Source organism: Pongo abelii, chromosome 2 (genome assembly GCF_028885655.2).
Source record: "Pongo abelii isolate AG06213 chromosome 2, NHGRI_mPonAbe1-v2.0_pri, whole genome shotgun sequence".
Taxonomy (NCBI): domain Eukaryota; kingdom Metazoa; phylum Chordata; class Mammalia; order Primates; family Hominidae; genus Pongo; species Pongo abelii.
This window is the reverse complement of record NC_085928.1, coordinates 181,769,753-181,795,102: the sequence shown is the minus strand read 5'-3', so window position 1 is coordinate 181,795,102 and position 25,350 is coordinate 181,769,753. Positions and strand designations below refer to the sequence as shown.

At 38.5% G+C, this 25,350-nt stretch overlaps 1 protein-coding gene across 1 annotated transcript; it reads right to left on the bottom strand.

The window, feature by feature from the left end:
• Positions 1 to 7,809: 7,809 nt before the first annotated feature.
• TMEM212 (transmembrane protein 212) lies at positions 7,810 to 23,983 on the bottom strand. The gene is made up of 4 exons (XM_054552997.2): positions 23,679 to 23,983; positions 15,088 to 15,147; positions 13,281 to 13,604; positions 7,810 to 10,464 (listed from the first exon to the last, which is right to left on the bottom strand). Exons 1-4 carry the CDS (start codon positions 23,835 to 23,837, stop codon positions 10,423 to 10,425), a joined length of 585 nt encoding a protein of 194 aa, XP_054408972.1. The 5' UTR covers positions 23,838 to 23,983; the 3' UTR covers positions 7,810 to 10,422.
• Positions 23,984 to 25,350: the final 1,367 nt, after the last annotated feature.

Here is a 25,350-nt window from a genome sequence, read left to right as displayed (position 1 = left end):
CTTACAATGCCTTTTGATTAATGATGACATGTGAAACTGAGTATTTACCCTCAGTGACAAGAGTGTGACCCACATTAAATCCAATCACTTCGTCTGGGTCTCTCATGGGCCTGACACTTTTAGCATCTTTCTGGATTCCTCTCTTGTCCCACGTGCTACTACCAAGTCCTGTGGAGTCTACCTTCTAAATATCTCTCAAAGCTATCACCTCTGCTGGGCGCGGTGGCTCACACCTGTAATCCCAGCAATTTGAGAGGCTGAGGCGGGTGGATCACGAGGTCAGGAGATCGAGACCATCCTGGCTAACACAGTGAAACCCTGTCTCTACTAAAAAATACAAAAAATTAGCCGGGCGTGGCAGCGGGCACCTGTAGTCCCAGCTACTCTAGAGGCTGAGGCAGCAGAATGGCGTGAACCCAGGAGGCGCAGCTTGCAGTGAGCCAAGATTGCGCCACTGCACTCCAGCGTGGGCGACAGAGCCAGACTCCGTCTCAAAAAAAAAAAAAAAAGGGTATCACCTCCTCTCCCTACCCACTGTTGCTGATTAATTCAGATCCTGTTATTCTTCATCTGTTCTCTTGGTCATCCTGGCCCAAGCCTCATTTCCCTTTAATCCCTGTAAGTCAATGGTAGGCAGGATGTGGCTTGCTCACATTTCTGTCTCTAAACTTTAGCTAGATATCAGGCACATAATATATACCCAATAAATGTTGAGGAGTGAGTATGAATAATAAATATTGTATTTAGGCTTTGCGTTCACAATCTTTGACACATGACAAGAGAAGAGTCATGCTCTAGTGAACAGAAGATACTCCTCTTGTCAAAGGCATTAATTTCAGTCCGGCACCTTGTAATTTCATTGCTCTATCAGCTTTTTTTTTCAGCTATCACATTAGGATTGTTATATGATGTAAGTGAGGAAAAACATTTAAAAACAATTTTTTTGACCAGTCACGATGGCTCACTCTTGCAATCCCAGCACTTTTGGAGGCCAAGGCGGGCAGATCACGAGGTCAGGAGATCAAGACCATCCTGGCCAACATGGTGAAACCCTGTCTCTACTAAAAATGCAAAAATTAGCTGGGTGTGGTGGCATGCGCCTGTAATCCCAGCTACTTGGGAGGCTGAGGCAGGAGAATTGCTTGAACCCGGGAGGCAGAGATTGCAGTGAACCGAGATCATGCCACTGCACTCCAGCCTGGCTACTCCATCTCAAAAAGTAAAAGATTTTTTTTTTTTTGGTAAATAAACTGAAATTTTATATGTAAATAATATAAAAGTTTTTTTTAGGACTACAGTTAGCTTGTTATGACAGATTGAATATTGAGCAAAGAAAGATGCTGCCCTAAAGTGGTTAAAGTGATCTGGGAATCTGTGATAGATCTCACATAAGTAACATTCCCAGCACGTACTGTGTCTTGAGCTAACACAGCAACACGGTGATGTGGTAAACACCAGGGACACATCAGTGTGGCTTAGGACAGGTAGAGAGCCAGCTGTTCCATTCTTCAAAAATTATCTTTTTCACTTGCTTTATGTAGTACCTCCTTGATGCTAATCTACTCAAATGGAGTGAAGTTTCATTTCAAAGTCACAGATTAGGACAGATCTGGAAAGATCCTTGAAGGTTGGCTGGGGTCTGAGAGATGAGGAAGCTTAAGTCCCAGACACCTGATTTGTGCAGCAATGAGCTGCCAGCTTGTCTACATAGTCCCTTCTGGCTTCTCTGGCCAGTCTGGGAGGGGAAGTGTCATAGTGTCGTTCCTCACCCCACACCCCTCCATTGTTTTCACCCTAATTACTTCCTCTGTTTCTTTCTCTTCTTTCCTATGGGAAAACCCAGGCATCCAGCAATAGGCCTCAAGTCATCTCCTCTTTAATTAGTAAAGCTTACAGTATCAAACCAACATTGTTACATTCTAAAAGGTATTGTACTCACATGTTAGCACCATTGTAATCATTCAGATATATTCATCAATATGAATATATGCCGTTTTCTCTGCATTCTTTCACGGCTACAGAAAATGGAGACTTCTGCTTTTTACTCAAGTTTCTGCTCTTGTATAAAACAAACTCTTTTTATTTGTTTCAAATATATTTCTTATTTGTTTTAAATATGTTATATTTAATATCTATTCAAAAACATACTTCTGGCCAGGCATGGTGGTTCACGCCTGTAATCCCAGCCCTTTGGGTGGCCAAGGCAGGTGGATCACCTGAGGTCAGGAGTTCGAGACCAGCCCGGCCAACATGGTGAAACCCTGTCTCTACTAAAAATACAAAAATTAGCTGGGCATGACGGTGCATGCCTTTAATCCCAGCTACTTGGGAGGCTGAAGTAGGAGAACCTCTTGAACCCAGGAGGCGGAGTTTGCAGTGAGCTGAGATGGTGCCACTGCACTACAGCCTAGGTGACAGAGTGAGACTCTGTCTCAAAAAAAAAAAAAATTATTAATAATAACATTTTAGATTAAGATGGGGAAGCAAAGGAAAAAACCCACTAGAATATGTTATATTAAAAGAGTAAATTGACTGCATGTCAAGAGGAAAATATGTTGAGCCTCATGATAATTTATAAAGTAAAAAATACAAAAAGCAGTTCTCAGGATCCTGACCCCTCCCGACCTACCACTCCCTCTTTGACAAAAATATCAAACTTACTTTAATACATTACAATAAACACTTCAGTCTCATTTCCTCTCAGCAAGTTGCTATCACCCTTGGTGTGGTCCCAGTGATTAAATGAAATGCAAATATCCTGGGAAAATAGCCTTCATTTCTAAAATATGAATGTTAGTTTTTGTTTGTGAGCAACGTAAGAAAGATTTTCCAAGAGAAGCATGACGATGCCAGGACAGTAGGTGGGACTCACATGGGACTGCTGATATACCACCTAAACGAGGTGACACAGTCCAGCGGCCGGGAGCCTGCGCCCCAGACTTTGTGAGACCTGAGACTGAATTCTTAGTTCTACATGGCTGTCTCAGTGCCCTCATCTGTGAAATGGGCATAGTGAGCTTTGGAGTGATGTGAGGAATAAAAGAGGTACAGCACCTGACAAACAGTAGCTGCCCAATAAATGACACCTACAATTCTTCCTCTTTTACTCAGTTTTATGTCACTGTTATTATGTCAGAGAAACAGAAGTAGTAATGCCCCACATTGTGATTCTTTTTGCAGGTTCTGATTTCTCTACTGACCAATGTGAGGAGGCTTCCTAACACAATTTGTGAGGAAGAAATACAATGAGTTATTATTGTTCTCTGGTCCTACATGAGTTCTAATTGGATCTACACAAGGGGGATTAGTTCCAAGAGCATCAGAAAGACCTTACTATAGCCGAAACTGAGGCCCCAGACCTTCAGGGTGAGAGTCATAGATGAATTCATTTCAAAGCACATTCATATTGCAAAGATCCAGTGTAAGTCCCTTGGAAGTTTTGGGGCCAGCATGATGCTGCTCATTTGTCTTCTGTTGGGTGGGAGAGGGTCCTCCACTGACAAATATTCTGCCTCCGTATGTTTTGGGATTGCATTTCAAGGTTTAACTACATCTCTTATGTGAAGCAAATATTTCTCAGTTCATTGAAAAAAGTAAAACCACTGAATCACATGACAAGAAGGAAATATTTTCTTTCCCCCTTTCATTAAAAAAGACACAAAACACAACACCGAATAATGAAAGGAAAACAAACAGGGCCATTCCATTCCGTGGAGGAGGGGCTGAGTAGCCGCAGGGGACAGCTGCAGTGTGTCTGGCGTCCCAATTCTTTCCTTTCCCATCACTTTATTACTTATTGGACGAAGAATGTAGACAATTCCGGCTATGGTTGTTTTGCGTTTTCGTTCCTCGACTTAAACTCTGTGTTATGCATGTTTGCCCCCTATGCTGGGTCTTGGAGCTGACAGAGTCACTTCAACATTCTGCGTGGAGCCTTCTGAGCAGGTGGCTGTTATTCCTTTCTCAGCCCCCACCCCTTCCTGTGAGGCCTTGGACGGTCGCAAGGACTCACAAGCCCCTTTGTGTTTATCAAAGTCATCAAACCTTTCATGCCTCTTTCAAACATTTCTCACTGTGGTTGTGGTTGGGTACCAATTGACAGAACATTCACACACCTTCACTGTGTGAACTTTAACAAGATGACCTGGATTCTACCGAAACAAGGCAACACAGGGAGGAAAGAAATAATGGATGTGGTGGTTCCTTAGGGGGTACTTGATTCATTTCTGAAAACATATTTTTGAACGTATAGAAAAAAACTCTTAGAAGTGAATATTTTTCATTATAATATTGACTGATATATATGGATCTTAAAAACAATAGTTGACTTTGTTCCACAGTTCATGACAGTAGAAATACAAAATGACCACTTTTCCAAATCTTTTTGTAAACCATCACTTTTGTTTACAAGCTTTCATGACTCTTGAATTTTCTGATATGCACAAAATTTACATTAAAAATGTTAATTTTCAGGGTGACACTTAAAAGTGCAGCTTTTTAAAGCACTGTCAATGTTTTGCTTATATAAGAAAAAAGAATTGTGAATGAATAGTAACATATTTTGTATTATAATTTTTAACGAAATGTTTAGAATATTGCTTATCACTTTCTGCATGTGGGGAATCTAACAACATAATAGTATGGGGGTAAATGAAATATAGAATCATTATGTAGAATTCTGTATTTGGACAAATTATCTGCTTTTCCTTTTAAGAAAGTTGTGCATTTTCTGAAATTTTAGTAAGCAATATACTTATTTCACTGCTGGAAATTGTGCCTAATATAGCAGAGATTTCTACATGGTAGTAAAGGTTTGCTCAGGCTGTGTGTGTGCCTCATGGGCTTGGCGCAGTGGTGTATTTAATAATACAGAACATCGTGTCCTGTTATGTCAGCCACGCATCCTCGCTAATGAAACACAATCTGCCGCCATTATGGTGTCAAGTCATCCAAAAACACTCCCCAAGGAAATGTTGCTTATTAAATTTACCTAGAACTCTCACCCAAATTTGTGTTGCATTTTATGGAGATGGGGAAACTGAGACTGTCAAGAAGTGACACTAAGAGAATCTTGTGCTAGGAGGAGAATCTTTTGCAAAATACATTATGATTCTTAAACTTCACTGGCCATCAGATTTCTTGGGGTATGTGTTAAAAACGCACACTCTGTGCCTCCAACTCCAGAGTTTCTGACATAATAGGGGTCAGATGGCACCCAGAAATCTGGCTTCACAAGAACCCTGTATGATTTTGACATCACTGGTCTACTCTAAGAAATATAGTTTTGTTGGCCCTATACCCAGCTGAGAAGGCACACACTAAGAAGTTGTGTCCTGAGCAAGATGGGAAAGGCTAAACTCTAAAGCTGGAGAAGCTTGCTTTTGAACCCAGCTCATCTCTGTTTTCAATTCATTTCTCTCTCCCCAGGCACTTCAGGTGGCCTCACTGTTGAATCTTCATGGAGGTGACTTACCAAGCCCCTCATATATTTCTTCCCTTCCTCCCTCCCCTCTGTCCCACATTAAACCTCTGTGTTATGCCTAAGGTGACAGCCAGATGTCTGATGAACGGCCCATGTTTGAGGGGTCGTGACTGCCAGCACTTCAGAAGTGTGTGGTGCTCGTAGGCATGCATTCCTTTTAGCAAAGGGCTCCAGAAAGTGTGGACGTTTGCCACAAGGAAGAAATCTCAAATACTAAACTTCCAGATGCCCTGGCAGTACAGTGGGGGAGGTGATTTTGGTTTGCTTCCCTCAACTCTTGGCAGGCCTCCTTGTAAAATCAACTCTGTTCCTAAGAACGCACAGGATTTCCTTTGCAGACTTGCGTAGAAGTTGAAGAGGACAGAACTGACCACAAAAGGCATCAAGAGTGCCAAATTTTTGTATTCCAGCTTTGCTGGTTGGGGTGGATAGTATCAACCTGAAAAAAAAAATTGACTAATAGTATCCAAATTCATTTGACCCCAATATGATACTAATCTAAATCATAAAGCCAGCATGAGAGTTTGCAGTGGGAAGTATCTCTTTCCAAAGGGAAGCTGTTCAACCCACGAAGGATCAGCATCAGCTGTAGGAGTTTAAAATCAGGTCACTTCTGCTCTTCTCCCAGAGGCCCTACTCCAACTCTCCTGGAGGCCAGAGCCATGTACTTTAACTGTAAAGTAGGGAAGTACACTGACACATAGTAAGCCTCTGTTATTATCATATTATTAGTGGTATTATTAGCCCTTCTGGAAAAAGTTAGAAAGCTGAACTTGATGTTGGGGTACTTCAACCTCTTTGTTGGGGTAGGAATGGAAACACTGGGAGAATTTCTTCTATGTATTTTCAAGCCACAGCGCATCTGAATTATGGGTTAGAAGCCAAATTAAGTTATCTGTATTCAACTATTAAAAATATTAAATATATTATTACATCGATTTCCTCAAAAAGTTCTTAGTCTTTGTTTCTATTAGTACTTTTTATTGTGTAAAATTTAATTAGATAAAATAAAGCAAATTGTCAAATTCAATCCTACATTGTAAACTGCAAAATAACATTGCAAAGCATTATGCAGATGTTTAGGGTTAAAATTCAAGGTTTGACCTGATGAGGTGGCTTATGCCTGCAATCCCAATAGTCTGGGAGGCTGAAGCGGGCAGATGACTTGAGCCCAGGAGTTCAAGACCAGCCTGAGCAACATGGTGAAACCTTGTCTCTACAAAAGATAAAAAAAATTAGTTGGACATGGTGGCTTACACCTATGGTCTCAGTTACTCAGGAGGCTGAGGTGGGAGGATCACTTGAGCACAAGAGGCAGAAGTTGCAGTGAGCTGAGATCATGCTATCGCACTCCATCCAGCCTTGGTGACAGAGCGAGACCCGGTCTCAATAAAAAAAATATAAAATAAATAAGTAAAATAAAATAAAATTCAAAAATTCAAAGTTGGTTTATCTTACCATATGTCTTCCCAGGGGAAAAAATACTATATTCTCATGACCTCTTAAACTTAGAATCAAGTAGAGGGATGCAGATTCATTGTTCATAAAAAGTTCAGTTTTTCTTATCACTTTATGTTAAAAGTGTATTTTATTTTATTTTATTTTATTCCAGTTTTAATGAGGTATATTTGACAAGTAATGTTATATAAATTATAAGTGTATATTGTGATGATTATGTGTATATATATGAAACGTGAAATGTTTATCACAGTCAAGTCAGTTAACACATCCAAGACCTCACATATTTACCTTTTGTGGTGTGTGTGGTGAGAACATTTAAGATCTACTCTCTTAGCAAATTTCAAGTGTACAATACATTGTTATTAAATAGTCATCATGCTGTACATTAGATTCCTAGAACTTACTCAACTTATAACAGAAAATTTGTACCCATTGACCAATTTCTCTCCATTTCTCCATTTCCTTCACCCCTCAGTGCTTGGCAACAACCATACTACTCTCTATTTCTATGAGTTTAACTTTTTAAGATTCCACATATAAGTGAGATAATACAGTATTTATCCTTCTCTGACTTATTTCACTTAGCATTATCCCCTCAAGTTTCATCCATGTTGTTGCAAATGGCATGATTTCCTCGTGTTTTTAAGGCTGAGTAGTATTTCATTGTGTGTATTTTCTTTATCTGTTCATCTGTGGATGAACACTTGGATTGTCTCCATGTCTTGTCTATTGTGGATAATGCTGCAGTGAACATAAGAGTGCAGATGTCGCCTTGGGATATGTTTTTGTTTTCCTCAGTTATATACCCAGAAGTAGCATTGCTGGATATGTATTATTTCTATTTTTAATTTTTGGAGGAGCCTCCACACTGTTTTCTTTTTTTTATTATACTTTAAGTTCTAGGGTACATGTGCACAACGTGCAGGTTTGTTACGTAGGTATATATGTGCCATGTTGGTTTGCCACACCCATCGACTCATCATCTACATTAGGTATTTCTCCTAATGCTATCCCTCCCCCAGCCTCCCACCCACTGAAAGGCCCCAGTGTGTGATGTTCCCCACCCTGTGTCCAAGTGTTCCCATTGTTCAATTCCCACCTATGAGTGAGAACATGCGGTGTTTGGTTTTCTGTCCTTGTGACAGTTTGCGGAGAATGATGGTTTCCAGCTTCATCTATGTCCCTGCAAAGGACATGAACTCATCCTTTTTTATGGCTGCATAGTATTCCATGGTGTATATGTGCCACATTTTCTTAATCCAGTCTATCATTGATGGATATTTGGGTTGGTTCCAAGTCTTTGCTATTGTGAATAGTGCCGCAATAAACATATGTGTGCATGTGTCTTTATAGTAGCACGATTTGGGATTATGTGTGTCTGTTGGCTTCATAAATGTCTTCTTTTGAGAAGTGTCCATATCCTTTGCCTACTTTTTGATGTGGTTGTTTGTTTTTTTCTTGTAAATTTGTTTAAGTTCTTTGTAGAGTCTGGATATTAGCTGTTTGTCAGATGGGTAGATTGAAAAAATTTTCTCCCATTCTGTAGGTTGCCTGTTCACTCTGATGATAGTTTCTTTTGCCATGCAGAAGCCCTTTAGTTTAATTAGATCCCATTTGTCTATTTTGGCCTTTGTTGCCATTGCTTTTGGTGTTTTAGTCATGAAGTCTTTGCCCATGCCTATGTCCTGAATGGTATTGCCTAGGTTTTCTTCTAGGGTTTTTATGGTTTTAGGTCTTACCTTTAAGTCTTTAATCCATCTTGAGTTAATTTTTATATAAGGTGTAAGGAAGGGATCTAGTTTCAGCTTTCTACATATGGCTAGCCAGTTTTCCCAGCACCATTTATTAAAAAGGGAATCCTTTCCTCATTTCTTGTTTTTGTTGGGCTTGTCAAAGATCAGTTGGTTGTAGATGTGTGGTGTTATTTCTGAGGCCTCTGTTCTGTTCCATTGATCTATATATCTGTTTTGGTACCAGTACCATGCTGTTTTGGTAACTGTAGCCTTGTAGAATAGTTTGAAGTTGGGTAGTGTGATGCCTCCAGCTTTGTTCTTTTTGCTTAGGATTGTCTTGGGTATGTGGGCTCTTTTTTGGTTCCATATGAACTTTAGTATTTTCCAATTCTGTGAAGAAAGTCATTGGTAGCTTGATGGGATGGCATCGAATCTATAAATTAACTTAGGCAGTACCTCCATACTGTTTTCAATAATGGCTATGCCAATTTATATTCCCACCAATGGTGCACAAGGATTCCCTTTTCTCTACATCCTCACCAACACTTGTTATCTCTTACCCTGTTGATGATAGTCATTTTAACAGGTGTCAAGTGATATTTCATTGTGGTTTTGATTTGCATTTCCCTAATAATTTGTAATGTTAAAGAGCTTCTCAACACCTTTTCATGTACCTGTTGGCCACCTGTATGTCTTCTTTGAAAAAATGTCCATGCAGGTCATTTGCCCATTTTAAAATCAGATTATTTATTTCTTGCTATTGAGTTGTATGAGTACCTTATATATTTTGGATATTAATCCCTTGTTGTGTATATGGTTTGAAAATGTTTTCTCCCATTCTGTAAGCTGCTTTTTCATTTTGTTGATTGTTTTCTTTGCTGTGCAGAAGCTTTTTAGTTTGATGTAGTCCCACTGTTTATTTCTGCTTTGGTAGCATGTGCTTTTCATGTCGTATCCAAAAAAAGCATCGCTAAGACAAATGTCATGGAGCTTTATCCCTATGTTTTCTTTCAGTAGTTTTACAGCTTTAGGTCTTACATTTAAATCTTTAATCCATTTTAAGTTAATTTCTGTGACTGGCCTAAGATTGGGGTCCAAGTTCATTCTTTTGCATGTAGATATCAAATTTTCCTAACACCATTTATTAAAAAGGCTATTATTCCTCATTGTGCATTCCTGACACCCTTGTCAAATATTACTTGATTGCATATGTGTGAGTTTTTTTTATGTAAACCATTTTTATTTTATCATGGAACTCTTTTGGGCACCATTATTTCTTTAGCATAGAGGTAGCTTCAGTTAATATTCTATAACAAGGCAATAAATGCCCCATCAAGTGGAAATTCTCTAGTTCAGTTGTTGTTACTGAAAAATACTCACAGTCTTTTGCCATCGGCTGCGAAGAATGCTCCACACAAAGGGCTATGCAGTGAATAATTGATCTAGACTAGCACTCCAGGTACTACCCTATATTTTGTGGGCTTAGGTGATTTTATTAGTTCCCATTTAGCATGTTTAATTAACATTTCCTAAAAGAGCAGATTTACATGCCTTCAGCTTCATAGTATTAGAAACGGGAAACATCCCAGTCAGATGCAGTACCCATTTTAATAAGACATTTAGGTAAAGGAGTTCAACTACCTTATATAAAGCTTGTTTAAACATCTTAAATTTTATAATTCTATTAATCTGTATGCTTTTATATTCTGGTCCCAGGCCTTTTCTACCCCCACACCGTTTTACCTTTTATGGTGAAAAAGCGTTTGGGTTCCCAGCAGGGAGTTGCATCTGTAAGACATATGAGGGACAGCAAATTTGATAAGGCTTCTTAAACAGTCCTATGATTCTCTGGGAGGGGCACCCATGTAAAAGGGGTCCACTTAGCTCCCAAATTTACTATGACCTGGCTAATGGGTGTGTTTGTTGGGAGGATATCCCAGTCATCATAAAACCAGTCCAATATGGCTTGCATATGAAGCATATTAACTGCTTCACCTGGGGTGGTTCATTTGGTATTTTATAGGGAGAGTTGGGCAGTCCTCTTCTCAGGGCAAGCAGCCCTTACAGTGTCACTTATCCAGTTTACTAGGCTGATTGTTCTCTTAGGAATAACCTCTTATGCATTTGGATTGCATAAACTTATTAGTGATTAGTAGTGAGCTGTGAGCCTTGCATGAACCCAAACAAGCTCTTAAATTCTGTAGCATTTAAATTTAAGAACTTTGTCTTTAAAGTGGTTATTTTTACAATTCACTATAGTAAAGATTTTTTAAGAAGCTGATGATACCAATCTATGAAATGGAACAATTCCCTTACATTATACGTTCTGCTTTTTAATGGTTACTTGGTTTTACCCTTCCCAGATATTGACTATTTTTTTTTTGGTAATCATAGGGCTCAGAGTTAACTTTTGTTACACCGGCCTAATTGTTCCTTTTATTTAGTTTTATTTGTATACTTTTTCCTTCATTTTAAAGCAACCATTAAATAGTTTTTAACTAGAGGAAAAACCTATTTTCCTTTTTTTAAGCAAAATCAACATCTTTGTGTTTCATAAACTTTACCAAAAATGTATTTTATGCTCCCACCATTTTAACTTTTAATAATCCAAATTTCCAGTGAAAATGAAAACCAAGGGTTTAACATGACTTTAAGATTTTAAATTACTGGAGAGAGTTTTGAGATTAAATTTACCAAATTAATTTTATCACAGATTACCAAGATTATGGGAATTAAACGACATCTCAGCTAACTTCTACCAGTCCAATGGGCACTTTTATTCTTCATGCCTATTATATCTGTATGTTTATATGTGTCATGTGGAAGTGATATTTCACTACCAAACTGCATGAAAGAGCTCTAATCAAGTAACTTTTAAAAAGCTACTTGATTACCACTGTATCCTATATGCTTTTGATATCCAGGTCTGGCACATAATAGGTACTCAATAATTGTTTTTTAATTAATAAATGGAAATACCTGGCTAATTTTTTTGTGTATTTTTAGTAGAGACGGGGTTTCACCATGTTGGCCAGGCTGGTTTTGAACTCCTGACCTCAAGTGACCCACCTGTATTAGCCTCCCAAAGTGCTAGGATTACAGGCATGAGCTACCATGCCCAGCCTCAAAGGATATTTTATTTGCTTGTTTAAAAAACAATTCCCTTTTCTACGTTAGATAATTAATAAAAGTTACAGGAGCCAACAAAAGGTGAAGGAGAGAGCTATTATCCAAGGCCTTTTCGAAGAGAAAAAGCTGAATTTTTGAGATATCAATCCGAAGAATGTCAAAGAGACAGGTCATAGAATTTAAAAATTAAAAACTTCTTGCATTAAAAATGAGTCAATATTTGTAATAAAATCTTGTTTTAACTAATTAGTTTTGTATTAGAGTTTTTTTAATATTAAAGACCCATCTCTAGAAAGACTATTATGATTTCTTCTTAATCATAGCCAACTGAATTACACAATCCCTTTTTTTTAAAAAAATTTGTTTTTACTAACCTTATTATGACTTACATAGACCATTCATAACATACTTAGACTTTCTGTTTTGTCCTAAATATCCCTCTTTCTTGAACAACAAAGCCATTTTATTTTAGGACAAAAATTCATATGTGGGTTTATTTCTGAGCTCTATGTCCTGTTCCATTGGTCTATTGTCTGTGTTTGTGCTAGTACCTTACTGTTTTGATTGCTATAGCTTTGTAATATAGTTTAAAATCATGAACTGTGATGTCTTCAGCTTTGTTCTTTCTCAAGATTGCTTTGGCTATGTGTGGTCTTTTGTAGATCTATGCACATTTAGGATTATGTGTTCTATTTCTGTGAAAAATGCCATTGAACTTTTGATAGGAATTGCCCTGAGTCTATAGATTGCTTTGGGTAGAATGGACATTTTAACAACATTAATTCTCTTGATTTATGATTATGGGATAACTTTTTATTAATTTGTGTGTTCAATTTCTTTCATTAATATTTTATAGTTTTTAGTATACAGATCTTTCACATTCTTGGTTAAATTTATCTTAAGTATTTTATCCTTTTTGATGATGTTGTAAATAGGATTGTTTGTTGTTAGTGTATAGAAACACAGCTGATTTTTGTATGTTGAACTTGCATCCTGCAGCTTTACTGAATTTATCAGTTCTAACATTGTTTTTATGGAGTCTTCAGGGTATCTATATATAAGGTCATGTCATCTGCAAACAGAGTCAATTTTGCTTCTTTCTTTCTGATTTGGATTTTTAAAATTTCTTTTTCTTGCCTAATTGCTCTGGCTAGGACTTCCAGTACTATGTTGAATAGAAGTAGTGAGAGTGGGTACCCTTGTCTTGTTCCTATGAATAATTTTCAAAATTGTGGATTGACATAAAAATTGGCTGGTGCTACATACAGCCATAACTTCAGTTATAATGTCAACATATTTCCATTTATTAATTCAAAAACAATTATTCAGTACCTATTATGTGCCAGACCTGGATATCAAAAGCATATAGGATACAGTGGTAAATAACAGAGAAAGATCAACTATTCACATACCAGACTTTCCATTTTAGCATACAAGATGGAACAATAACCTGCTTCCCCTTTGTTGAAACTTACGTTTATGTGTCCATTCTGGATAAGTCTTGCAGAAAGTTTGATGAACACTGCCAAGGATGTACAGAGCAGGGTAAAGCTTAGGCACAGGTCGAGGGCTTGAAGTGTCAGGTGGTACTCTTCGTAGTGTGGTGGGTCCACACAGGCTAATGGGAATTTTGCATATGGATAAGGAAAGGTAACTGCATAGCCAAGGTAATTAGTCCCTGCAATCCCTGAAAATGAATAGAAGCAATATGGGCCCAGGAGAGCAGATTCCAAAGCTATTGCAAAATGAAGTGGACATCCCATAATGCTCAGAATCACAAAGTTGAAAGTAGCTTCCCACTGAAAATAAAGCAAAAATAAATTGTTACTTTGGGAACAAAATATTTCAAAAGCTTCTTAGCAATATGAAGAAAAAAAAGAGATGCTGGCTATGAATCTCTCCTATTGGAAAATGAGGGAGAAATCAGTCATGACTCTCTCTTTATATTTTCATTTTCCCTTAAAAATGTCCCTTGTATTTCCATTTTCTTTTTTTTTTTTTTCACTTTTTAAGTATCGGGATACATGTGCAAGATGTGCAGGTTTGTCACATAGGTTAGCATGTGCCACAGCGATTTGCTGCACAGATCAACCTATCATATAGGTATTAAGCCTGGCACCCATTAGCTATTATTCCTGATGCTCTCCCTCCTGCCACCTTTCATTTTCAATCTGCACCACAGGAGAATAATATATTGGCCAACTGGGGCAAAATTTAAATTAGTTCAATTCAACAAACATTTATTTATGTGTTTCCCATCACATGGAAGCAACTAGTCTGGGTTGGGAAAAACAAAGATGAGTGAACAAAATCCCTGCTCAAGGTTCTTGCTACTCAGCTACTCAGGATGTGGTCCATCATTCAGTAGCACTGATATCCCCTAGGAGCCTGGCAGACATGCAGAATCTCAGGCCTCACCCAGATCTACTGAATCAGAATCTGCATTTTAACCAGATCTCTAGCTGATTTACATATACATTAAAGTTTGAGAAGTCCTGCGTTAGCCATGGCAATAAAATCTACAATCGGATAATGTAGTCTTTCTGTATCATGGGATTATCTGGTTTTATGCAGTTGAAATGCAAGATAGCATAGACTTTTCATCCTTTTTTAGAAGGAGAGGTACCAAGAAGATTGGAAGGAGATCCCAGATTAAGGAGTTGAGAACTAAAAATATATTACTAAAAGCAGAAAAGCCTATAGATCCATTTCTTCAAAATGAAATTTAGGAGCACTAACACTGGCTCTGTCCTCCCCAAATACAATAATCATCACAGGAACTTGTAGAAAATATTTGGAGCAGGGATCAGATAAAAATTATTCGGGGCTGGGTGCAGTAGCTAATGCCTGTAATCCCAGCATTTTGGGAGACTGATGTGGGTGGATCACCTGAGGTCAGGAGTTTGAGACCAGCCTGGCCAACATGGCAAAACCCTGTCTCTACTAGAAATACAAAAATTAGCTGGGCATGGTGGCGTGCACCTGTAGTCCCAGCTACTTGGGAGGCTGAGGAAGAAGAATCACTTGAGCCTGGGAGGTGGAGGTTGTAGTGAGCCGAGATCATGCCACTGCACTCCAGCCTGGAGGACAGAGTAAAACTCTGTCTCAACAGAAAAAAAACTTTTAAAACACAGTTAATTCTGAAATCCATTGTAGTAAGGCATCAATTAGACCAAATTCAATTCTAATTGGAAATCATATTTTTTATGTTCCATCCTGAACTTAATAGTGATTTGACCTTCGAAGCCACTCTACCATCCTACTTGGCATCTGTATATTTACCAGGTACCTCTGGGTCCAGTCTCTGTAAGCCAACAGTAGAAGCACACCAGTTGTGATGGCCTGTGACAAGAAAATGGAAAAATAAACATCCACCACAGAAGGTACCTCTGGAAAGAGTTCAATCTGTCTCACAGTTTGACAACTTTATCATGAACTTGAAGGAACAGCAGATGACTCAGTGGATTTATGGCTCTGATTTCCTCCTCATCCATGGAAAAAAACTGTGATGACGAGGAAAGTAAGCCATTAGTGTCATAAAGACATGATTCATACAGGTTCATTTTTTGATTCTCTATGTTGCCTTTGCCATCAGAATCATCCCCTCTGCTACTGTAAGGTGTCACCGTGATAATAGCTTGGCTTTATAACCCTTGCCATATGTTTTCTTTTGATTAATTGTCTATTGTTCACCTTTCTCACAAACTGATGAAACTGTAAATGGAAGGAACCAGAATGGAAACTTGTCACAAAACCCTGAAGTGACTTTCTCTTTTGCTATTTGCTTTCTTTTGAGATTCCATAGCCTCAGCCTGCTGGTGGGATGCAAATACACGATCCCCTTTTCTCAAATAACAAAGATTATCATTAGAATGAATGCATGATGTGGCATTTATTGTTCTGGGTACAGTGGTGTCCAGCCTTTCAAAAGAGAGTTTTTCTTTATAGTCTCTGTTGAAGGAAAAAGGCCCAAAGTATGGAATGAAAATAGTTAAACAAAAGAGGGAATAGTGTCACCAGAATTTAGCAGCGGATAATGAAAAAAAAATATTCCTGGCTCTTTGATTCAGCAACAGATCTGATGGAGGAGACCTTTGTGGTCACTGAGACTGGAAATAGCTTATTCTTAATCTGCATATATCATTTGTTCTTGGTTAATGGCTCTTTTGAGGTTGAGTGAGAAAGAGGAAGAGATGTGCCTAAAATAAGATATGGAATATGGACAGCTCCAAATATAGTAGAAGTTAGCTTTTGACAGAGAAATAAGCATGACTGTATGTACACAAACAACAAAGTTAAGGAGGAAAAAAAAATCAGCATTTTTACCCACATGGTTTTGTGGTATGCTGCTTTTGTAGCAGCTGGATCTGGCATATTTATTGTTTTGAGACTTAGCTTTTTCATTTTCCTGGCATATTTTATTTTGAATGTTGGGTTTAGAGAATTTGAGAGAGAGGGAAACACACACACACACATACATACACACACACACACACACACACTTCTCATGTAGCTGAGCCTACAATTCCAGACTTGGCATCGCCATACCATAAAACTCCCATGGATAAAAACAGAACCATCTGTAGTCAAAAGAGGTTCCTGGCTTGATTCTACAAGAGGAAAGTTTCCAAGGGACCCTATGGAGGGTGAGCCAGCATAAATAGTACAAGAAAACAAAAGAATTATTAAGAGCAACTGTAACACCGGTGCTGTGGGATAAGCCTGGGGCTTTCTGTGCTTTGGGAGGCATGGCCCTCAATTGACACATCACTCCTCTGTCAGAGAGAGAAACACTGAAGCCAGATAAGCAAGGGAGACAGGCTCACGCCCCTCTGCTGGTTTAACTCTGAGTAGATAGCTGACATTATCAGATGCTGAGATTCCAGGTTGCCTTAACTACTTTGGCATGAGCTGTTTCTTTCCTTTCAAAAAGTTGAAAAATGCTGCAGAATTTCAGTTGCCTGTTATTTTTGTAGCTGCCAGCTTGAATTTTGCTTTGTTTACATAAAACTTTGAAAAAGATCTTTCATGGAGTAGGCTGAGTATGAATGCCTTCAGTAACTTGTTAAATCTACCCTGCAAATGGAAAGGCAGCTCAAGAGGTTGGCACACCCATCTTTATCGGTGCTCCCTGCCAGACATGGGAGATAGAATAGGGCTATTTTCCCTAAGATGCACAGGCTTCCCCTTTTCTTTCTTCCATTTCTCTTGAAAATTATATTTTTAGATAGGGAGGGTAAAAGAATGAAAAAGGAAGAGATTTGAGGGTAGGCAGGACAAGTCAAGGGGAAGAGAAAATGTGAGAGAGGGTCTGTCTGAGGAGGGAATAGTTGGCTGAAGAGGAGGCCAGGTTGTGAGGAAGGGGAGAGTGGAGGCTGTGCCCGGCAGTGAGTGGGGAAAGAAGAGAGCATCACCATCCTGCACTCTCCTCCCTCAGCTCTCCTTGACATGCTGCTGCCTTGCTTTCTGGGCACTCCAGGGATATCAGTTGGGTTTTGCAACAATTGCTGCTAATACTTTGATTGCATGATCATTGTGAAACCTCCCACTAAATCTTTAAATTGCCTAAATAGAGGACGTGGTTCCCAGAAGTAGATGAATTGAAGGAAGCAGGGAGCCCTCACAATAGAAATAGAAACTTTTAGAGGTATCATATTAATATGGGGTAATTTATTCACTTGCAAGCATCTGTTATGAGTCTACTGCAAACAAGCAATGTGCTAGGTACTGTGCTGATAAAGTAATAATAAATGTTAACATGTATTGAGTGAGTGTTTAATATATGTTGAACACTTCACATGTGTTAACTCATTTAATCCTCACAATGACCTTATCATGTAGATATCCTCCCACTTTTAAAATGAGGCACAGAAAGGCTAAATAAGATGAACAAGATCCCCAAATAGTAATTGTACAAATAGTGGTTCTGACTGTCACTGGAATTTACAGTTCAGGTGTAAAAATAATGCACACACGAGAATGGCTACAACACTAGGCAAGAAGGATGAATGTTTTCTACATGAGAAGAGCTCAGAGATAAGGTATCACTTAAGGGGAAACATCGATGATAAAGGCACCATGGAGAAATAGGATCTGAAGTGGGTTTAAGGATGGATGTGATTTCAATGGGAGGTGACGGAGGGCAGCTCAGGCTGTGGGAGCAGCATGTGCAAAGATGGGGAAGTGGCTGTCATGCTTAGGGAGCAGGGAGTGAGGAGTCCATACTGAAAGGAGGGCCGGTTCTTGGCAGAGGAGAGTAGAAAATCAGGATTGAAAGCCAGGTAATACCAGGGTGAGAAGGACCTCACAATGCAGGCTAGCACATCTGAACTTTGTTTAGGGACAATGAAGCAACGTGAAAGCTTTTTGAAGGAGCTGTAGCCTGACTACTGAAGGGGTTTATAAAAATGAGCCACTTGTGTGCATGCTAGATTGGAATACAGGGAGGCCTAGATGTCTCTGTAGAACCCTGGTCTTCAGATTTATTTTTTCAATTCTAGCCACAATAACTAATACATTTCATGTCATAGTTATAAATATTTTTATATCTGACCAAAATAATATGTAACCCTCATTATGCATCATATGCATTATGATGTATATAAAAGATATACAAATTTTGGTCAGATATAAAAAATGTGATGCATTCTAATATTATCTATTCCATTCCATCCCATTTCATTCCATCACACCCCACTCCACTCCACCCCACCCCACCCCACCCCACCCCACCCCATTCCATTCCATTCCATTCCATTCCATTCCATTCCATTCCATTCCATTCCATTCCATTCCATTCTATTCTATTCTATTCTATTCTATTCTATTCTATTCTATTCTATTCTATTCTATTCTATTCTATGCATTTATTGTAAATACTGCTAGCTGCTCAATAGATTGATTTTATAATTCACTAATGGATAGATTCCCACAGTTTGACTATCAAAGTTACCTAGGCATAAAATCTGAGTAGTGATGGGAAGTGGTAAGGGGGTATAGAGTGAGATGGAAAAGGAAGGAATGCATACGGATATGCCTTGTAGGAAAAATTAAAGTTACATGGCAACTGATCAGAGTGGGGCTGGTGTTGGGCTGTAGGGCATTGCTGCCTGCAGTGTGGTCCTAGGACCAGCAGCATGGGCATCCTCTGGGAACTCATTAGACATGCAGACTCTCAGGCCCCACCCCAGACCTGCTGCACCTCATCAAGATTAGAACCTGCATCTCATCAAGATCTCCTAATGATTTGTGTGCACGTTACAGTTTGAGAAGGGCTAGTTTAGAGGAACAGGTTGAGTCAAAATCACTCCAGTATTTGGAATTGAGTTACCAAGACAATGACAGGGAAGTTGGAGAAGAAAAAAATAGTTTTGGTGACAAGATGATTAATTTGGTTTTAGACAAGCTGGCCTTAAAGCAGCTTAGGATATCTAAGTGGAAAAATGGACCATTGACATAGATTATTTGCTTGATCAAACTTTAGTCAGGTTCCTGAACCTTCTCCTAGGCCCATCTGTGTACTTTCTTGTAAAATCCAGTTTGAGCACAAGAACCCTGCTGCTGAGTCAGTTTAGCAAGAACCCCCCCTTGTCTCGATATCTGATCACCCTCTATAACTAGTCAGATTTCTCCTCCTCCCCCATCCCCAAAGTGATGTCTGATCACCCTGGCCTGTCTTCAGCAAGAAAACTGGTAGGTCTGTATAGCCAGGATCCCCCTTGCCCCTGATATTTCCTGTTAGTAATTTTCCATCCACTGACTTTCACCCTGCTTCTTAGCTATAAATTCCCATTTGCTCATGCTGTATTTGGACTAGAACCTTCTTCTATATTGATGTCTCTTTTTCCCTATTGCAATAATCCTGAATAAAATTTGCTTTTATTGCTTTAACTAACTGTTCAGCTCTGGTTTTTCTTTGACACCATCAGGCAGTTGGAAGTCATGCAACTGTGGAAGCTGTAACAGACGTGCATGGTCATGTAATCAAGCCCCTTCTCTAACCGTCGAGGAAGGGGCAGAACTTCCGTTAAGGAAGACTGCAAAACTAAGTCTAGCATGACTTTTCTCCCAAATTCCCTTCTCTAAGCAGGGCTCTGGGTGCGGCGCTGCGCTTGCCATTGGCCAAGTCACTGGGCTGTCCAGCCCTCAGGGCCTGTGTTTAAACTCATTGCACTCCAGTCTTTTCATCAGAACTTGATCTACAAGCCATGTTTTCTAGAATTAATAGAGCTCATTCCTTACAGTACTATGATCTCCTCACTGAATACTTTCCAGCAGCTGATGCTTTTAAATAACCTAGCTCCAAAATTCTAGGAAAGTTGCTTGTCATATAAATGTCAAAATGGAACTAGGGAGTCTGAGGACCAATCTATATGAAGTACTTAGCGAGTCTTGAATGAAAGGCTTTGAACAAATTCACAGTACTGTATCATATACAAAAATCTCTTTCTTACAAGTCTCCAAGGAAATATGGAGTCGTCTATAAAAGGAAATGTTAATATGGTTGAAATGTACAAATCTTGTCACTGGAGGAAGACATACTTTGGAGGCAAGTTAAGAAGTGATTGGTAAGGGAGGTTGTGGAATGAGTCAGAGACTGTTTGAAGTTCACCCTGATCAGACAGAACTGTGGTTCAGTAGGAAACTCACTAGGAAAAAAACATAACGTTGGTCCAAATTTAGACATTATTGAAAGACTGAGCATTTGTATTACTTTCCTTCGCATGAGGATTTTTTCCTGCACTAGTATAATATAAATACCACCCTGACCTTTAGTCCTTGCGACCTAATTGGTATTCAACTGTATAAGAAATTCTGTACCAACAGAATGGAGGGTATGAAATTCATTCACTCATTCAACAACTTATCGAACAATATTTATTGAACACAGAGTATGTAATTCCCTTTGTTCTAAGTTCTTTAGATACAGCAGTAAACATAATAGAAAAAACAATCCCTGCCCTTCTACAATATACATTTGTTAGAGGAGAGGGGAATATGCAAACAATAAATTAAAAAATTATATAGTATCTTATATGCTAATAAGTGTTATGGGAAAAAAAATAGAGCAGGGTGTCAGAGATTGGGAACACCAGTTGGGGTCAGGGAATTACAATTTTAAATAGTGCAATGGGAGCAAACCTCCATAAAAAAGTGATGTTTGATAAAGAATTAATCAAGAATTGAAGGAGACTAGGGAATGAGCCAAGTTCAGGAAGAGGCTTTAGGCAGAGGGCAGGTAGTGCAAAGGCCCTGAGGCAGAAACACATCATGGCATGTTTGAAAACTGCAAGGAGCCAAGGTGATGGGAGAGAAGTGAGCTAAGGGAAGAGCGGTAGGAGATGAAGTCCGGGAAGTAACAGGATGGAGAGCTCAGCAGGTTACAAGGGAGTAGGATGGGAAAGTGAGGCGGGTGACACAGGATTAAGAACAAAGGGCTTGAACAGAGAGTAGGGTACAAATGAAAGGCACATTATTAACTAGCATTTGAGGAGGGCTTTAAAATTGGCAAAGCTCTTTATTATACAATCTTTGTTTAAATTATGTTAATTCTCACTGTGCCTCTTAGGGTTAGACAGTTGTACACGTGGGCTCTTTTTATCTGTAAAATTCCCCATTTTACGGATAAAGGGAATGAGGAGCTGGCTGGCTGAGGGTCCTGCTTTGGCCTCCTACCAAGAACATCAAAGTCAGGACTTGAAAACAGGTCCACTTCTCTAAATCCTTTATCTCTGACTCCATTTCCTGATGCTGCCACCTCTGAAATCAAGCAGTTACCAATTAACTATGTGCTGGAGATACATCATATCATTTCTCCGGGCCTAACTGGTAAAAATAGATGTTTGGCCTAGAACAATACATTCAATCATCTGTAATCTTAATCAAAATCACCAATATTTGTTTAATGTATTGTGTTGCAGTCTGAAAGGATAGGCAAACAGCTGAAACAAAAGAATGTAGGGTTGAACTCTAATCATGATATTGTTAAACTTTGTGAAATCAGAATTTTTTAAAAATTAAATGAAATAGAAAATATCAGAATATGTTTCACATAGAGGGTAAGTACTATTTTGAGAAACTTTTGTTTTATAGATATATAAACATCTACTATACATATATACGCATAATAGATGTAGATATCTATTTATCTAGAGAGAAGAATGTAGATGTATTTATGTACATTCTGGGTCCTCATCTAAAATATTTTTCTGACTCTGAGTCACCAAAAAAAAGTTTGGAAGCCACTTGAATAAATGTAACTGCCATCTCTGCATTCCAGTAGAACTTTAACAAATATTTCTTTGAATGAATTATGGTTTCAGGTAGGTGTTGGGGAAAAGAAGGGAAGATCAAGACTGGGGTGATAGATACAAAAGAATGTATTGAAAAAGAAGAAAAAAACTGAGAAAGAGAAACAATCCTATGGTTTCCTCATTCCATCCACTCTCCCATTATCCCACTGGCCTCCGTCTATCTGCACACATTCATCAAACCCCACTAGACCAAGTTCCTTTAAGATGAAGACCTTGTTGGATCCTTCATTGTAACTCAAGGACATAGTGGGCTATTCATAAATATTTATCTAATAAGTAGATTAAAACATATTTCCTGAGGTCTAGTTTTTAGGTGGTATCCCAGTTAAAGTTTTAACTTTTTAAAGATTTAAGATACTATCTCACACAAGAGTGGCTACATTTTGTTTGTTTGTTTTGAGATGGAGTCTTGCTCTGTTGCCCAGGCTGGAGTGCAGTGGTGTGATCTCGGCTCACTGCAACCTCTGCCTCCCAGGTTCATGTGATTCTCCTGCCTCAGTCTCCTGAGCAGCTGGGATTACAGGTGCATGCCACCACGCCCAGCTAATTTTTGTATTTTTAGTAGAGACGGGGTTTCACCATATTGGTCAGGCTGGTCTCAAACTCCTGACCTCGTGATCCATCCCCCTCGGCTTCCCAAAGTGCTGGGATTACAGGCGTGAGCCATCGTGCCCGGCCAAGTGGCTACATTTTAATAGAAGATTCCTTAAGATCAAAAAGCTTCAAAATTGAATTCTCCAGTCTCCAGTGGTGTCAGGCATCACAGGAATCAATGAGAGAAGGATTTGTTGGACAGTTGGGTCTCTGTAACTTCTCTTAAATCATACCAGCATGGAGGCCAGTTACTCCCAAGGCTAGATGTGCCCATTTTTTTTTGGTTGGAGAGCTAACGGACGAGGTCAATCATTTATCTGTGCAATGATTCAATGAGCACACACAGATTACTACTTAGTGTCATACACTGTACTTGGCACACGTACTTTGCTAGTGAATTGTGAAGTCCATCTTGAATTATTGAATTATTTGAATTATTTTCAAATAATTGAAAATTATTGAGTTATTTTCAGTTCAAACAGTTGCTTGCAAGAGAAAGGTGGAAAAACTAATATTTGGGGTTTGTAAATTTTGGGGCCATGTACATCTTAGTGTTTGCAATGAAAGCATTAGTTTGAAAGTTATTTTACTTCGTTCTCTATTTTAAAATTACTTTTCAAGGTTTATGTTTCTTTCTAAATTCAAAATTCGAATTTCAAAAGACTCTAATTTCTTAGCATATCAAGATAAGAGGATTAAAATAAAATAACTTTTTAAGAATTTCTTGAGTAGCATGTCATTAAAAATACATAATATACATGTATACATGATAAAACAATATTAAGATCATTTTTATACTTAAAATGCAATTAATAAGAATCAATGTTCCAAGGCGATTCTGATTTTTTGTGGAATTTTGACTTCTTTGTATTGTTAGAACAATTTAAAAGGACATATTCTTCTGTTTCCCCTTTCCCTCCCGCCTTCCTTTATTTTCTCAATATATTTAATAAACTACTTTCATACCAAAGCTCCATTCCAGATAGGACAAGCAATCCGAACACTCCATCCTGTGAACCAAGGCTTGTAAGAAAAGACAGGGAAGAAAGCAATAACTCCAGAGCATACACTGAGGCTCCCCAGAGTGACGAGAATCCGGCCAGCAGCCTGGTAGAGGCCCTTCATTTTCCTCGGTGGCTTGAGGCCTTGGTCTCAAAGATGTTTTGTTACCAAAACATGAGAGTATGACAGGCCTCAGTAAATAGAAGTTTCTTAGAGACAGTAGCCACGACACATACGAACTGTTGATCTACTTGGAAACAAGATTCTATTTGTTTTACCAAAGATGAAGTGTACTCAAATAGTCCTTGGCATAAATTTGACACAATAAATTCTAATAACAATTTATTTAAGAGAAAGAGAGAAAAAAATTATCCCTTGCTTTGGATTGCTGCCTTGATTCCCTTCATTCTGCCCTGTCCTGGGAAGTGACCACTTCCTGGCTTAATCAGATTCAAAGGCTTGCTGACTGAGCTAATTGTTTCTCAACTCAACCTGCCTAGTGGTTCCAGCATAAAGCCAACATCCTTTGTGTACAATAGATCCACATTCCCAGCACAATTTCCCACAAAACAAAGTAAAAATAAGCACCCTGGTCACTTTTCATTATATTTAATTTAAATGATTTCAACCCAAAGCAAGACCTTCACCTCCTTTCAAAGTTTAATTCCACTACAATTATTTTTGATAAAGATTTTTGATATGGATTCATTCCCAAATGGGCATGAACTTTATTATGGAGTTTTGCATTGTTTTCACTAAACCAGTTTCACCTTATTTTATTATTAATTTAATTTTCAATTAAAGTGTGATGATGGAAATGTATGCAGTTATAAAATAAAATAAACTTTGAGGAGTAATTCATCAGTTGAATAAAATGCTGATCTCCATTAATTCTTGAATCATAATTCTAATTTGAGATATTGAACTTAGGTACATTTAGGCAGTTACAAGTCATCTCTTACTTTTTCATGCATTTGAGAAAATGGTGTTATTTGATTTTGGCTGATTGGATATATGTGGATGTCTTTTCCAAGACAATATCTTAAAAACACAGGTCAGTTTCTGAAGCGATCTGAATAATTTTCCTATTTAACATTAATACATTTTTCCTTTTTACTGAAATAAAATGATGAAAAATAATTTTATGAATGCAAATATAGTGGTTTAGGACATCGATTTTGAGTCAGATGGAGCCGTGATCTGATTCTGGTTCCACTCTCTACCAGGTTTGTGTCCTTGAGCAAAGGTTTCTAGGTCTATTTCTTCATATGCGAAATGGGAATAAAAATTAGTGTTTATCTCACCAGGGATTTGGTTGAGAGGATTAAATGAGCCAAAACCATAAATGCCTACCCCAGCGTTTAGCATAACGATGTTCAGAAAGTTACTCTTGTTAAATTGGGATATTCCACCTTTGGGGTCCTTGCATCATGGGACAAAGGTGCAGTCATTGTTGGCTTTTTAAAATTCATCCTCTTATAAACATCATGTTTAACTCTTCCTGAACAATTTGGTAAAAACTCCCAAAGGACCCTCCCATATGTGGTGGAAAGAGAAGTTTCCCTCTGATTCTCTGCTTTTTTTCTTTCTGCCTTTCTATCTTTTATAGCCATTCCACAGTTTGACCCAGATTTTG